At 41.0% G+C, this 16,746-nt stretch overlaps 2 protein-coding genes across 4 annotated transcripts in view; one reads left to right on the top strand and one right to left on the bottom strand.

Annotated features, from left to right (window-relative positions):
* LOC132099188 (NACHT, LRR and PYD domains-containing protein 12-like) overlaps positions 1–5,639 on the top strand; it is a 237,314-nt gene extending 231,675 nt beyond the window's left edge. For all 3 annotated transcript variants that reach the window (XM_059505634.1, XM_059505633.1, XM_059505636.1), the window contains one exon: positions 4,756–5,639. In XM_059505634.1, coding sequence (XP_059361617.1) covers positions 4,756–5,276 — 521 coding nt within the window. In that variant the 3' untranslated portion in view covers positions 5,277–5,639. The remainder of the gene's footprint in view (positions 1–4,755) is intronic.
* A 2,113-nt stretch (positions 5,640–7,752) lies between these two features.
* LOC132099204 (zinc finger protein OZF-like) lies at positions 7,753–16,264 on the bottom strand. The gene is made up of 2 exons (XM_059505656.1): positions 15,553–16,264; positions 7,753–9,551 (listed from the first exon to the last, which is right to left on the bottom strand). Exons 1-2 carry the CDS (start codon positions 15,995–15,997, stop codon positions 8,476–8,478), a joined length of 1,521 nt encoding a protein of 506 aa, XP_059361639.1. The 5' UTR covers positions 15,998–16,264; the 3' UTR covers positions 7,753–8,475.
* Positions 16,265–16,746: the final 482 nt, after the last annotated feature.

Below are 16,746 nucleotides of genomic sequence, written 5' to 3'. Positions count from 1 at the left end.
CCTAATGGTTAGAGAGTCGGACTCGCAAGCGAAGGGTTGTGAGTTCAAGTCTTGGGTTGGCAGGAATTGTAGGTGGGGTGAGTGAATGTACAGTGCTCTCTCCACCCTCAATACCACGACTTAGATGCCCTTGAGCAAGGCACTGAACCCCCAACTGCTCCCCGGGCGCCGCAGCATAAATGGCTGCCCACTGCTCTGGGTGTGTGTTCACTGCTGTGTGTGTGCACTTTGGATGGGTTAAAAGCAGAGCACAAATTCCTAGTATGGGTCACCATACTTGGCTGTATGTCACGTCACGTCAAATTATGTCCCATAAAAAAAAAAAATAATTATTTACCCTAAATGACACCCATGTCTGGTTCTTGCCAAAAAAGACATGTGATATGATGTTTAATACACAATGGCGGAGCCAGGATGTTTTTCATAGGGGTGGCCAGGGAGGTGCCAGCAACCATGGGGTGGCACAGAAATCTTTATTATTTCAATGTTTGATTTTAATTTACAGGACTGTTTTAGTGCCTAAAACACAACTGAGTACAATTAATTTTATTTGTAAATTAGATCAAGTAATACTGGGTGAACGACAATTGTTGTAATATTCCTCACCTCCAGGTATTTTAACAAAGGGGCTCACTATAGCTTTGTTTATTCAGCTTCTAGAAACTCCTAAATGCTTGCTGTCCAACATTGAATACTCCTGGATGAGGCATGCGTAATGATAAAAGTCAATAGTCCTAAATGCCAGAATATAAAATGAGTTATTTTATGCATTTAAATGTTTTCATTTTCGCATATTTTCTATTATAAGTGAACTGTGCTCACATTTATTTGTGCATTAAATTACAGATAAAAAATACATATCATCTTGTGCCCTATATGGTAATAAAAATTTTTTTTTTTACAATATTAGAGTACCTTCTAGATCTAAGTTGATTTAATCTCTAAAATATCTCCCTCTAAAATCTACTAAGCTTTCTTTTTCAAATGCCAGAAGAATTTTGCTCATTTTGGTCAGTTGAAGTGTAAACTAACTAACTAACTAGCTAAAATGTGCTCAAACCTCATCATTAATGACGTCATTGGCGATGATGTAATGGCGTCAAGTCTATCAAACATTCAAATATATAAAGTCAGTAATAATAACTTCAGTCAGTTAAAAACCTCATAATCATGAAAAGTTTACAATTAAGTTTTTTTTCAACAACATAGCCAAAAACAGTAACAGCAATGATGTGCATACGAGGATTTAAGTCTTGAAGATATGAAGTAAATAAATTAGATATCATCAGTGCAGAAACCATGATTCACTTACTATACATAATCCATTGTGATTTATTTGTTAGTAAATAAACTTACGTTTTTCCCGATTGCCCTTCATTCAAGCCTTCGTTTTACCCGCGCTCATAACATTAGCACAGAATCAGTTCAGAATCAATCACCAAAAGAATCAGTTTGGTTCAGATGCTCTGTGAGTCAGTCGGCTTCACGCTGAATCACGCATCCGCAGTATCATCAGCTCCTCGGTTTTTGAATCGGACGCGTCTGACAGAAACGGTTTTCGGTTAGGTGTACTGATGATCCTAAAACCGATGCAACCGGTTCTTGACTGTTATATAGTACAACTATAAACCACGTTTTTGTTAAACTGATTAGCATTTGAATTATGTTTTTAAAAATGGTTGAAATAATGGTACATCAGTGGTAATGTCTCAGTTATGTATGTAACCCTCGTTCCCTGAAGGAGGGAATGGAGACATTACGTCGGTGATGACTGACGAATTGGGATCGAGTGTAACTAAATTAGCCAATAGACATTGCCATGCAATATTTCACATCTGGCTGCAACACCCCGCAGCACGTGTATAAAAGGCAGCAGGTGCACCACATTAATCCATCTTTTCACTAAGGAACCGAGCCGGTGACCCAGCAGCTCAGCGGTTGTACAGCAACTGTGCTGAAGGGACTTGACCTCTGCATTCCCTCCTTCAGGGAATGGGGGTAACCAAGACTCTCACGTTGGTGATGACCCATGAATTGGGATCCCTACCAAAGCACAACAGGTGCTAAGCCCTCCAGTGCTCTGTGTAAGCCCCTTGACCCTTCCTATGAGGCGCAATATGTAGTCTGCCTGGGGAAACATGGCCCTAGTAACTGTATCCTTGACATACACACATGGTATACCAACTGGGTCACTCTTTTAGGCACTAGCAATACACCAGATTTCAAGGAATTAATTGGCTGAAAGGCCTAGTGCCGGATGTTCTGCCACGTCTGGCCACCGGAGTGCTGGAGGACTCAGCGTTGCACTGTCAGCTGAACCAAACTCAAGGCATGATTCACTAACTGAAAATGGCTGCAGGTTCCCCAACCTCTTGATCGAGGCGCACGCAGTCATGAGTAGTACATGAGGGTACAAAGGCTTGAATGGGGCAGCTTGTAGGGCTCTCAGCACTAAAACCAAATACCAAGAGGGTAGGGAGGGAGACCTAGGAGGATTTATCCTCCTGGCCCCCCTAAGGAACCTGCAAGAAGAAAAGCACGGCACTGATCGAACATTTCCAGGGGTCCTTGTGATGAGAGGAAAACCATTCAATAAACTGGTTCCACTTTAGAGCACAGGCTCATATTGTGGAAGGGGCACATGCTGAATCGATAGTGAAGTGCTACCTCCTGGGGTAGGTCACCTAGAATCTCTGTGTCCCATCCAGAGACCACACGTGGAGCTTCCACAGGTCCAGACGCGGGTGCCAGAGGGTGCCCCATCTCTGAGAAAGCAGATCCTTCCTCAGAGGATTTGGCCAGGGAGGGGCTGTCGGGAGGAGCATGAGTTTTCGGGAACCAGAGATCTGGCCCGAGATCTGGACACGGGTTGAAAGTTTTGGTATTTGGTAAAGACGTGAGGCTACTGGGACAGCCCAAAGGATTAATATGCCCTACACTGTAATGCGAATCGCAGAAATGGCCTGTACTGCAGGATGATTGAGACATGAAAGTATACATCATTTAGGTCGATCCCTGCAAACCAGTCTAGGGGAACCATGCATTCCAAAATGCACTTCTGCATCAACATCTTGAACAACAGCTTGTGAAGTGCACAGTTAAGCAGATCAAGGATCAGTTGTAACCCACCACCTTTCTTAGGCACAATGAAGTAAGGGCTGTAAAACCCTGACTTCATATCAGCTGGAGAAACTGGCTGAATCACGTCCTTCACCATCAGGACTGCGATTTTTGCATGCAAAACAGGGGCATCAACAGCCTTGACTGATGTGAACCTGATGCCCCTGAACTTGGGGGGACACCGGGTGAACTGAATCGCATAGTCGAGTCTGATGGTGCTCAAGAGCCACTGAGATGGACTGGGAAGCACTAACCAGGCTCAGAGAGACCGTGCCAGTGGAACAAACGGAACTGCTTACACACACACTGGGGCAGCATGGTAGGACACAGGGACCCACCCCAGGGCCTGTGATAGCAAAGGGTGGAGTCAGGGTGTGAAGTGTGACACACACCTGATTCCTCCTCCTACGGAAGAAAATGTAGGAGCCCGGCTTAAGGCTTGTGACAGCCTTGCGTGTGATGACATGAAGTGGGGACTCGAGTGCTACAGCCCTTACCTGGTTCCATGAATGGGCAGTAGTGGGGTGCTCTTGGGCAACCCACTGCTGCTCACTGACGAGAGAGGAGGGAAGTGATCTCGTGATGCATGGTTCACGACTCTCTTCCTCTTGAGTCCCAGAGAACGAGAAAACTGCTCTTTTATTGAAGTTTTGGATACCGCTGGCTGCTGGTCCGGCGGGGAAACAAACACATAATGAAGCAAAAGATTCTCCACCCGGTCCTCCTCCGGGGGAGGGAGTGGTATGGCCACTATCTCCCGATGAGTAGTCTCCTCCATGTCCGGAGTGCCCGTCTCAGGGCCTCTTGCACTAGCGGCACATGATGTTTAATCGCCTCAGTCTTCTGTGCTGCTGAGAACTGCTGGATAAAGCTTTCAACAGCATTGCCCTCACCATAATCCTCAAATCACCTCTGACTTCATGGGACGCAGCGCCGATGTTCATGTCCCCACATAGAAAATATGCACCATCCCCGAATGTTTACTCAGCATGCTGAATGCCCAGACATGTGAGGCAGCAATCGTGACCATCCTGTGGCTCCAGGAAACAACTACATTCAGAAACACACAGGTGATAAGACATCTTTAAAAAGACGTGGTCACCTGTGTTACTCTTTTAGAGATTGCTCTTTAGTGCTGGAGTTGGCCACCGCACACTCCAAATCTGACTGTCTCCACAAAATATTATTTTTTTTTTTGGTGAGACCACAACCACCACTGTGATTGCCGTCACACCCGCACTCATCTTTTGCAATCATTTGAAGAGGGGAGAGCAGTAGTGATACACCAACGCTTGGCTCCGAAGTGAAAATATGAATTAATGTGGTGCACCTGCTGCCTTTTATACACATGCTGCGGGATGTGGTAGCCAGATGGGAAACATTGGCTCATTTATTTATTCACACAATCAAAGTGGATTGGTTTCTCTAACAAGAAACCAATTCATTTCACTTTAGTTATTTTTTGAAGGATTCAACTATGCAATGTCTTCTATCGATGATCGAATTGTCTAAATATGAAAAACAGTCTAATTACCTAAAAAAAGACACTCTCTCTCACACACCTACACACATACACACACACATTGCAGTAGTGGTTGTTGTTGTTGTTATTAATCTCACTGTTCTTGTGTTTAGATGCCTGTTTTCTCACACTGGATCCAAACACAGCACACACTGAACTCATTCTGTCTGAGGAGAACAAAAAGGTGACAGATGTGAGACAGAAAAAGCTGTATCCTGATCATCCAGACAGATTTGATTTGTGCCCTCAGGTGTTGTGTAAAGAGAGTGTGTGTGGGCGCTGTTATTGGGAGATTGAGTGGAGTGGACATGTGTTTATATCAGTGTCATATAAGAGCATCAGCAGGAAGGGACGGGGTGTTGAGTGTTGGTTTGGATTTAACGATCAGTCCTGGAGTTTGTACTGCTCTCGCTCCAGTTACTCATTCATACACAATAACATAGTGACTGTTCTCCCTGTGAAGTCCATTAGCAGGAGAATAGGAGTGTATGTGGATCACAGTGCAGGAACTCTGTCCTTCTATAGCGTCTCTGATACAATGAGCCTCATCCACACAGTCCAGACCACATTCACTCAGCCGCTCTATCCTGGGTTTAGGGTTTATCTTACTGGATCATCGGTGAAACTGTGTTGATGAATCAGAAGTGACTCATGAAAGATTCTACCCATAATGCTTTGAGCTGAATGATAAATCAGTAACAGTGAGATGTTATTGTCTCTTCATGACATTAATACTGCAGCTGAATGAATGTCTATCACTGAAATAACAGAATAAATGTGTCAGAAATCCTCCTAATGACAGAGAGATCAATGTGTGTGTGTGTGTGTGTGAGAGAGAAAATTTACATTTATTTTTATAGAAGTGTCATATCAATCATTTGTATTATTTCTATCAAAATGTCCTTTTAATTTAAAAGTTCTTCATTAATCATGTTTGTGAAATGTAATAAATTTTTCTCTTGATTATGTGAAGAAATAAAATGCAATGATAAATCAACTTGAGATCAGATTTGAATTCATTTTTGTATCATAAATATAATTGATTCCTCACAAGACTGAAATCAACTTCAAGTTTCTGACATTATAAAATGACATTATAAAATATGACATTAATCATAGCGTTTAATAAAATATATAAATTGATAGTAATAGCAACCACAATATGATCTTTTTTATTATTTGAATAATAATATGGTAAAGAAATATGATTACAATAATACTGTATGTATGTATGCATTTATTAATAATAATAATAATGAATATAAATGTAATTTGTATTTTAATTTATACCAGTTAAATTAATAAAAAACATATTAGAATATTATTGCTCTTAAAAAAGTCAGCATTTATAATGAAATAAATGATTTTTAATAAAATGATTAATAAAAATAATGATGATAATAATTAAAATACTAACTTTATTTTACTGCAATCATTTTCAATGGTTTTAACAATGTTAAAACATTTACAAACAATGGTTAACATTTAAATAAAAAAAATTACAATTACTTTTTTATTGTCATTAGTAATAAAAACTCCCTTTTTATTTTACAGGACAATTGGAATATTGCAATCATAATATATTTCTTTGCTCCTTAGTTATAATCAAAATAACAATAAAATGTTATAATATAAAATAATATAAAATATTTTGGTTATTTACATGTATATTATTATTAAATACTGACATTTAGTTTATAGTGGAATAGTAAGATTTTTTTTATTAATTTTTTTAGTTGTCATATTTAAAATAAAGGTAAAACTGCTGCTGGTTAAAATTGTAAAACTTCTGTACAATATGATTATTGCATCAGTATCCATTTTTAGTGGTTTGCTTAACCTGACCCCCCATTATGGGACTTACAGCTGAAGGTGCTCTACCTAACATATAATTGTAACAGTTTCCTACTTCAGTATGTTACAAACATAATTTTGGTGTCATAAATCATAACATAAAATTGATAATGCTCAAAAATATTTAAAGTTATAGACACTGAAGTGCCTTGAATTTTTTTTACCACACTTAAGATATTTTTTTATTTGATATAAAAGTACATGAAATGAGTCCTGGAGCAATCTAGAAAAGTAATGGGTTCGAAGCCACATGTCTCATGAGTTTTTTTATTTCAAATCTGAACAAGACATCATGAAAAATGACACTCCTGCAAATATTTTTATGAGACTATGTCTACACCCCCATGCCCCCAAATATAAGAAAAATATTTACCAACTGTATTGAAGGCTTCTACAAACAATTTAGTCATTAAACATAACACTGCATAGTTTCTTTCAATTATAAAACACTAGACAGAAACTTAGACATCATATAAGTGATTTTTTTGAGCACTAGAAAAATACAATAAGAATAATTTGAGTAAGAAAAATAAGAAAAATAAAAAAAGATTTAACTTTGCATGCCAATTACAGAAAATCCTGAGATTGTTAGAAATGCAGCATTTAAAATGAATTACGATGCAAATAATTGCTGTTGGCCACTTATACAGATGGTAGTAACACAAATGTGCCATAAAAGTAAATAATCCACTCTCTCTATTCATATAGACGCGTTCACTTTGATAGCCATGATCATACAGTAATAGCGAGCTGATTTGCACTCAAACAGATGGTAATCATGCAGACACATTCACATTCAACATAAAACACACTCTCACATAAATTAAAACTGTTAAAAAATAAAACAAAGAAAAAGGCGATCGCTATAAGTTCCGCCTCCATCAGCTGACAGGTGCGTCAGAGCGCGTCACGAGGGAGCGCCAGAATTCAAATATACCATCTTTCGCCTATCTTTCATTCATTCTTTTTTCCGGTGGATCGCCTCATTCTGTTTGTGACACTGCTGCAAAACCATGCTGTGTTTTTACTACCAAGACGCAGTTTTCGACCGTGAGTTATTCCATAACAGACACAAACAGTTCTGTTGCTGAAGAACTGAAACGCAAACAAAGGAATTATGATCCATATTACGTTATTGCTTCGTTGGACTAAACGTGCTTCATGAGATGTCGTTCAGTGGACCCTTACCTTTCTAACTAAACCGGGATTTACAGCTGTGGATGTGTTTATGACTCGTTATTACGATTGATCTGGTATGTACAGCATTTCTAATGTTCATGTTTTTATGTGTACTGCTTACACAAATGTAGCAAATACAGTCTTTATAAGCTTTCCATTGAAAAACAGCAAACTTTCGTCGATGCTTGAGGCTTAGATCTTTATAATGATACATAGATTGTCAAGATTAAATTGGTCCCGTTTCATTTAATCTATTCGTAAAAACACTGACACATGCGAGTTGATCAATGTATTCAAACAGCCTCAAAATACTGCCTACTCTTCACCCACAGATCTAACGCATAAACACAATGGCAAGCATCTTACCAGATGGGATGTAAACTTTGCCAGCTGAAGTTTTAATTTCAGTTTGAAGATGAAAAATGTACAAAGCATGATATTCTCCACCAATCCCCACTTCTAACATGCATCCACAGCATTAGGTGATGTTTTGTAGAAAGCTGTTGCTCTCCTTATGTTTTTCATTGTCTCATTTCACATTTATCTGTAAATTGTGTGAATGTGTTAATCCATTTGACCAAAAGATCAGAAAAAAAATGCATTTACCTGCCCATTGATCCCCACCCCCCATGAAAAAAATGGGGACAGAGTGGTTGAAAGTGGGAAAAGCGAAGGTCATTCAAAGACTGTTTATTTCTGATCCGATTCAGCCTTCTCTCTGGTGTTATAACATGATTCTTAACAATGTTTCCTGTCTGTGAAAATTTCCACAATTCGACAGATTACATAAAACTGTTCTCTTATTTGTGAAAACTCATGTGGTACTTAAGTGCTGCTTTATTTTTGAAACTCTTTCCGCAGTGACCACATGTAAATGGCTTCTCTCCAGTGTGAAGTCTCATGTGCCTATTAAGGCTTCCCTTCATATTGAAACATTTTCCACATTGTTGGCAGATGAAAGGCTTCTCTCCAGTGTGAGTTCTTATGTGGTCTTCAAAGTGTCGTTTGTAATTGAAACTCTTTCCGCACTGAGTGCATGTGTAGGGTTGATCTCCAGAGTGAATTCTCATGTGGTTTTCAAAGTGTTGTTTTTGACTGAGACTCTTTCCACACAGAGGGCATATGTAGGGTTCCTCTCTATGAGTTCTCAAATGGACTTCAAGATTTTCATGTTGTTGAAAACTATTTCCACACTGTTGGCAGGTATAAGGCTGCTCTCTATTGTGAATACTCATGTGTTGGTTAAAGCTTCCTTTTTGACTGAAACTTATACCACACTGTTGGCAGGTGAAAAGACTCACTCTACTGTGAACTGTCATATGGCAATTAAGACTACTTTTCCGGTTGAAACTTTTTCCACACTGTTGGCAGGAATAAGGCTTCTCTCCAGTGTGAACACTCATGTGGTCTCCAAGGTTTCCAGAATGAGTGAAACTCTTTCCACACTGAGGGCATATGAATGGCCTCTCTCCAGTGTGAATTCTAATGTGGCTTTTAAGAGTTACTTTTTGACTGAAACACTTTCCACAATGATGGCAGGCATAGGGCTTCTCTCCTGTGTGAACTCTCATGTGTGTTTTAATACCTTCTTTTTTACTGAAATGTTTTCCACACTGATGGCAGGCATAAGGCTTCTCTCCTGTGTGAATTCTCATGTGTCTTTTAATACCTTCTTTTTTACTTAAACACTTTCCACACTGTTGGCAAGTGAAATAACTACTACTTCTGGTCTTTTGATCCATTTTTCTTGAACTTATTTCAGTCTGTGAGCAACTCAAAGATGTTTCTCCAGTTATATAATCATGTTGATTCTTATATTGATCTCTCTCTTCCATTTCAATCGGTTCTTGACTCTCCTCATTCAGCACTATCAGGTCTAGGGTGAGAAAAGACAAATAAACATAAGAGATAATTGGGATGCAGTTTGACCAATGTTTGTGTACATGACTGACCAGTGGTGGTGGGCTAGAAGGCGGAGAGCTAAAGAGAAAGGTTAAAACAATGCAAAAACTCACAATGAATAGTGAACCCCAGACATTTTGGGCAATTTAGAAATCACATTTTCTTTTAGGTCCGAAGAGTGTATGGGAAAAAGAGGATGAATAGTCACCCTATTGCACAGGCCTCTTCTGGAAATGACAAACTTCTTATTGTAGTTACATTACCTACTTTTGCCATCTGATTGTGGCTACATCTCCCTTCTAGTTCTATTAGATCAGTGGTGTAATTATGTCCATGCATGTATAGGCTTATGCTTTCCCAGGGCTGTTTTTGTCATGGTATCAGAGAGTGAGGCGTGGACTTAAATTCAGAAGAAAAATTGGCAACACTTTAGAATAGGTAACACTCGTTAACTATTAACCATGACATTTCTCTCAATAAATTCTTAATCTGCTGCTTATTAATAATTAGTAAGTTAGTTGTTAGGTTTAGGTATTGTGTAAGATTAGGGACGAAGAATAAGTTCAAGTAGAATAAGGCATTAAAATGTTCTTAATTAGCACTAATACATGGCTATTATTCTAGTAATATGCATACTAATAAGCAATTAATAAGTGTTATCTATTATAAAGCATTACCGTAAAAATTATACTTTTTAATAATAAAATGAAATAGAACAAACAAAAACTACCCTTAGAGGGGCAAAAGGCAGGCAGGCTTGAAAAAAAAGCACAACACTGCAAGGCAGGAATATGGCAGCAATACGTGTAAGTAACTCTGAATTAAAATAATGGATTAGCACAGGACAGCAGACACCAGGAGAGTAAATAGATTGACAAACGAGGAGCAACTGAAGCAAAAATAAGGTAACGATATGGGAGGGAATAGACAATTGCACCTAGCACATGGTGAGGACATGGCACCTACAAACACACAAGCAAACATGTGCTCACACAAAACAGTGTCCCTCTGGTGGCCATCTAAAAACACTAGCAGAAAACCATGAAGAACCCCCCTGCCCTCAAGATTCTCCTTCAAAAGAAAAAGGAATCCAGGAGGGAGGTGGAATGGAGTCGGACCAGGAGGGAGGTATGTTGGGTCAGGCCTGTGTGGCAGAAGAGGGCCTAAAGCCAAGAGGTAGACCAGAAAATTCTGGCAGAGCAGTAAGCAAGGGTGGAGCGTAAGCCCACTAGTTGGAGAATGTGGAGCTCAATCCCACCAGAACCGCTGAGTGAAAGCTGAAGGTCTCCACGGTGGTGCAGAAGACCACCGCAGCAGAGCAGGCATGACCGAAGATCCCTATGGTGGAGCAGATGACCACCACAGCAAATAGACGAAAGAGACTGCTACAATGTTAGATCAAGTGGAGCTGGAAACCACCACATGGGTGCACACAGGGTTTCATAGGTAGGAGTATGCTCTGGACTCAGGAACTGCAGAGGTTTCTTGAGTGGACACTGAGGGTTCCCAGACTGAAATAGGTTCTTGATTGGATTCTGAGTGCTAACCGGACTGCGTTCTGGATCTGCCACACTGAAAGCCAGTCTCAAAAGCATTGGGCCCATCCGGTGAAGAGGTTCCAAACTGGCAGCCATCTTGTGGAGAGTCTCTGGAAAGGCAGCCTTAACAGGACAAGGTTCAGGAGTGGTGGCCATAATGGGAGAAGTCTCAGGAATGGATGCCATTCTGTGAAGAGGCTCTGTGCTGGCAGCCATTTTGTGATGAGACACTAGCATGGGGGCCATCATGTGAAGAGACTCTGAACAGGCAGCCATGTCAGGAAAAGTGCCGTTGTGGGCTATTACGTCCACAAAAGCCTCCAAAAGACAGGTGTTAAGTGCTGTACCTCTTTCAGGTACTGATGGGCTCATCAAGGGTATAAGAAAACAAGTCCTTGGGAGCTGAATCATTATACTCCAGTCCCTTTACAGCACTCCTGAATTTCAAGGTGAATCCCTCAGGTCAGTCCCCGTTGCCAGAGGAAACTCAATGCCGATAATTGAACCATATTTGGTAGAGGGGGCTGCTGGTTGTAGAGGTTGGCTATTTTCTCCTGAGTTCTAATTTGGCTGATACATTCTGTCATGGTACTGAAGTTATAAGGCAAGGAGTCAATGCAGGAGAAAATGTTTACTTTTTAATAATAAAAATAAACAAAACAAACATGAACTACCCTGAGGGGTAAAGACAGCCAGTCTTTGAACAAAGCACAACTCTGCAAGGCAGAAAACAGCAATACGGGTAGACATTAAACAGAGCACAAGTAACAACTGATGTAAAACAATGGATCAGCACAGACCTGCAGACACCAGGAGAATAAATAGGAAGACAAACAGGTGAAGCACCTAAAACAATAATGAGGTGCCAAGATGTTGTCAACAAAATGTCAGAGGCCTATGCTTGGAATAATACAAATAATTAGAATATAATATCCTGTTTATTATTTCATTATTCAAACTGCCCATTTAAAAACAAAATGGTTTCCTGTCTTGTATTTCATCTCTCATTAAAGTGCACATTACATTCACATACAGGTAAATTACACACAGCTTTGAAAGGCAATATTGAAAATGGCATAATTGTGGCACTTTAAAGCTGTAAGCAGCATTGAAAGGGACCTCACACCCAGGGCCACCTACCCCTGGTGGGTCTAGGAAAACAGTGAACGATGAGCAATATACATAATAGTGGGTAAATCCAGACTGTCTGATATATATCCTCAGCACCCTGACCAGGCAGAGGAGGTTCACATCACCCTCACTATCAGATCTTGGAAGAGCTGACAGTGAAATGACCTGTGCTGTGAATGGAGTTGAAGGCACTTTGGGGACATTACCATGTATCGTTAGGTCCAAACTCGATACACGTAGCACTCACAGAGAGCGCGTGCAGGTCACCCACTCGCTTGACCGAGGCGAGAGCCACAAGGAAAGATACCGCAAATCCATGAACTGCAGCGATTTGAAGCTGCCGCCCTTCATAGCGTCCAGTACCGTAGAGAGGTCCCAGACCGGAACCAGAGGGGGCCGGGGAGGGTTTAATCTCCTAGCACCTCTCAGGAAACGAATGATGAGATCGTTCCTTCCCAGTGGTTGGCCAAGCATAGGTATGACAAACGCTGCTATGGAAGCACATACACTTTGAGGGTGTAGGGGGACCTGCCCTTCTCCAACAGCTCGTGTAGGAAGGAGAGAATCTCTGCTACAGCGGTGTGGGTCTATGTTTTGATCTGAGCACCAGCCAGAAAACACTGACCACTTTGAAGCGTAAAGCCTTCTAGTAGAAGGCACTCTCGTCTGTGTAATAGTGTTCAATACTCCCTCTGGGAAATCCGCGGGTACCCGTTGATGGCCCAGACGTGCAGGTGCGCCCCTGGCCTGAGAGAGGAGATCCATGGGGTTGTGTTCACTAGCTGGATCAGCTCTGGGAACCAAACCTGTTTCCTCCAGAGCGGCATTCGCTTGGTCACCTGTGGTAACAGTGCGACCGGAGGAAATGCATAAAGCAAGCAGCTGTGCCATACATGGGCCAGCGTGCCCCTTCCTTTCATGAAAAATGCTGGGCAGCCAAAGGTGTCCCATAGTAACTGGACTACCTGGGAGTGCAGGGACCATTCCTCTGTGGGAACATTGTCTCTGGACAGCCTGTCTGGACCCACATTCTGACATCCTGGCATGTGCGCTGCTCTCAGCGAGCGCAGGTTGTGCTGCGACCACACAAGGAGGCGTTCCACCAGTGTGTGGAGGCTCCGTGATCTGAGACCGCCCTGGTGGTTTATGTAAGATACCACTGCCATGTTTATGTAAGATACCATAGCCAGTCATCCAAAGAGTTAAAAATTCACATCCCTTGTTATCTCAGGGGAGCAAGCACTGCGTCCATGCACTTCATGAATGTACGAGGTGCCAAGGACAGACCAAACGGCAGGACAGTGTACTGATAGCTCTGACCCTCGAAGGTGAATTGCAAGAAAGGCCTGTGATGGGGCGTTATTTGAATCTGATATAGGCATCTCTCAGATCCACTGAGATAAACCAGTCTCTCTGGCTATTTGCGCGAGTCTGTCTAGTCGTGAGCATTTTTAAACGAACTCTGCATGAGGGCTTTGTTCAAACACCTGAGATCTAGGATGGGTCTGAGACCGTCATCCTTCTTTGGGACGAGGTAATATCTGCTGTAGAAACCTGCATTGCTCTGAATCAGCTGAACGGTTTATATAGCACCTTTTCTTTTAAAATCTCGCTAAACAACTTCTTTCACCGTGGTTTCTGCCCTGGCTCGAAATAGCGGGGGTCTGCGAGCGAACTGCAGTAAATAGCCTCGTTTTATAGTGTTTATTACCCAATCTGACACGCCCGGGATCATTTCCCATGCTTTTATGCTTAACGCTAGGCAAGAATGGTATCTGGGCTCTGGTCGCTGTGTGTGTGCTGCGCATAGCATACAGTGTTTGCTTGTGGGTCCACACTCAGTGAGGCGTGCACGCACATTTCGTGTCTACTGATGGGTTTTCTGCATACAGAACGCACTTCGCGTTTATTGATGGGGGCTCTAAGTGAGTGAGTGTCACAGAGCTCTAAGTGAGTGAGTGTCACAGAGCGACCCGTGTTTGTGAGTAGGGGTGAGAACTGTACAGCAGGCACATCTCCTACATTTAAAATTCACAGCCTGAGCCGGTTTCATTGATATTGGCCGTGAATGAGTGTGTGACACTGAATAGGCCGTGCTTATGTGTAGGGGTGAGCACTGGGACATGGGCACATTTCCTACATCTACAACACCTTCGGCATGAGCCGGAAAGACAGACATAATGCGCCCTCATTGGTGCTTACGTCACGAGTTGTCCCTTGATTGGTTGCAGCAGTTGCTGCAGAGCAACCAATAGGCACGCGAGCCGTCCCGCCTAGGTCTGCTTGTGCAGCAATGCATTTAAATGAATGCAAAAATTAAGGATAATTTTTTTGGCATCAGTATTCTTGAGAAAAGGGATTTTCCCGTAGTGTAAGCTAGCTTACGCAACACAAGAGTACTCTTGTAAGAGAACAAGTCATTTCCTATTGCCAGCAGGTGGAGCTGTGATTATAACTGAATACTGACATGTAGATGTTTTCAGGCCAGGATTCTCAACAAAATGTGAAGTTTGGGCAAATCGGATATTGTTTGGCTGAGTTACAACAATGTCCTTTTCCATGGCAAAACATCAAAATTTGTCAGGCTCCCACAGACACGCCCTTTAACAAAAACTGAAGATCTTTACAAGTTTTCCAATCGCAGAAGCCTTTAGATTAGACTGACCAAATAAAATGTTGGTGTCATTAAATCTCTAGGAAAGGTTTGTTACAGCACAAAACATATCACTTCCTGTTGCCAGAAGGTGGCACTATGACTATGACTGAATATGGGAATGGGCATGCGTTCAGGACAGGGCTCTTATCAAACGTGAAGTTTGGGGCAGATCAGACATTGTATGCCTGAGTTATAACAACTTCCTGTTTCATGGTGAAACATAGAGATATGTCAGGCAGCTTCTTTAAATGCAGTGTTTAAATCAGAGCACTAATAGAGGGGTAGAAAATGGCCTTTTTATGTGGAAGTAAAGCATATATGTCACATAAGCATTTCTTTTCTTTTTAAACACATGCTTGTTTAAATGGAGGAAGACTAACTTTAAAGGACTTGAGCCCATAAGAAGTGCAAATGTTTATGTATTTTAGGTGATTGAATAGTACTGCCGTTAAAGGTGGAAGAAGTCGTGAAATGTAATTGTTATTTCTTCTATTAAATGAAGCAATGAATGAAGCTGAAATCCTTTAAAAAAATAAATAAAGGGGAACTACAGACAAGGACAGACAAGGGTATATAAATATCTGCCAATGGCAAATTAATTATGAAAATGTACAGGACAAAATAGTTCAGCTTTGAGAATGAAAACCAACCTGTTTGTTCCTCGGTATCTTCATGTTTGACTCTGAATGTTTCTTCGATCTTCATGTCTTCATTCTCCTCTTTAATAAACTCCATCTTTATAACAGTGTGTGTCTCAGTATCTTCATGTTTGACTCTGAATGTTTCTTCAATCTTCACGTCTTCTCTCTCCTCTTTAATAAACTCCATCTTTATAACAGTGTGTGTCTCAGTATCTTCATGTTTGACTCTGAATGTTTCTTCAATCTTCACGTCTTCTCTCTCCTCTTTAATAAACTCCATCTTTGTTTGTTCCTCTGTATCTTCATGTTTGACTCTGAATGTTTCTTCAATCTTCACGTCTTCTCTCTCCTCTTTAATAAACTCCATCTTTGTTTGTTCCTCTGTATCTTCATGTTTGACTCTGAATGATTCTTCAATCTTCACATCTTCACTCTCCTCTTTAAAAAACACCATCTTAATAATAGTGAGTCGTGTGGATCTCACTTTTTCTGTGTGTTTGGACACTTAACCTGTTTAGGATGAGAATAATTAATGGACTTAAATGGAGTAATTAACCAAAAACACTAAAAACCTTAAGAACAAATAACAATAAAGATAAATAAAAGAACAAAGATTAACACTTACTATTTAGTTATGACAAATATTAGGTATTTCATTATTAGTATTTAACATTTAATAGATTACACTTTCCTAAAAAAAAAAAAGCTATTGTTTGTAAAAGTTGTCTCTGCACATGTTTGTGTTTGTTGTTCTTTCACACTGTTTAGAACAGCAGTGTGTGATGACGTCAGAGTGATGATTCAAAACAGAGAATCATTTTGATTCAATAACTTGATAGTTTTGAACAGATCCGTTTCTCCATCACTACTCCCCAGCGACTGAATTCGTGGTTTGGATGAACCGATTCACTATATAGGGAGCAAAATGAGACGCACCGTTTCTGTCACTAATGCAGCGTTTCTCAAACTGTGGGGCGCGCCCCACTGGTGGGGAATAGAGACGTGACAGGTGGGGCGCACCAAACGGGAGGAAATTTTCCTTTTTATGCCTTACATGGTAACGTGAGATCAAATCTTCCGGAATCTGGAGCAAGACCGTGCACTAGACTAAAGTGTGACTGCGCGGTGTGTGTGTTCAACACGTCATCTCAGTTTCATTTTTGTTAAACGGTTACAAATGAAATGTTTAACCTTTTGAGCGGT

This window comes from Carassius carassius, chromosome 22 (genome assembly GCF_963082965.1).
Source record: "Carassius carassius chromosome 22, fCarCar2.1, whole genome shotgun sequence".
In the NCBI taxonomy this organism is placed as follows: Eukaryota; Metazoa; Chordata; class Actinopteri; order Cypriniformes; family Cyprinidae; genus Carassius; species Carassius carassius.
Note: the sequence above shows the minus strand (reverse complement) of the source record. Positions and strands in the feature narration are given on the sequence as shown.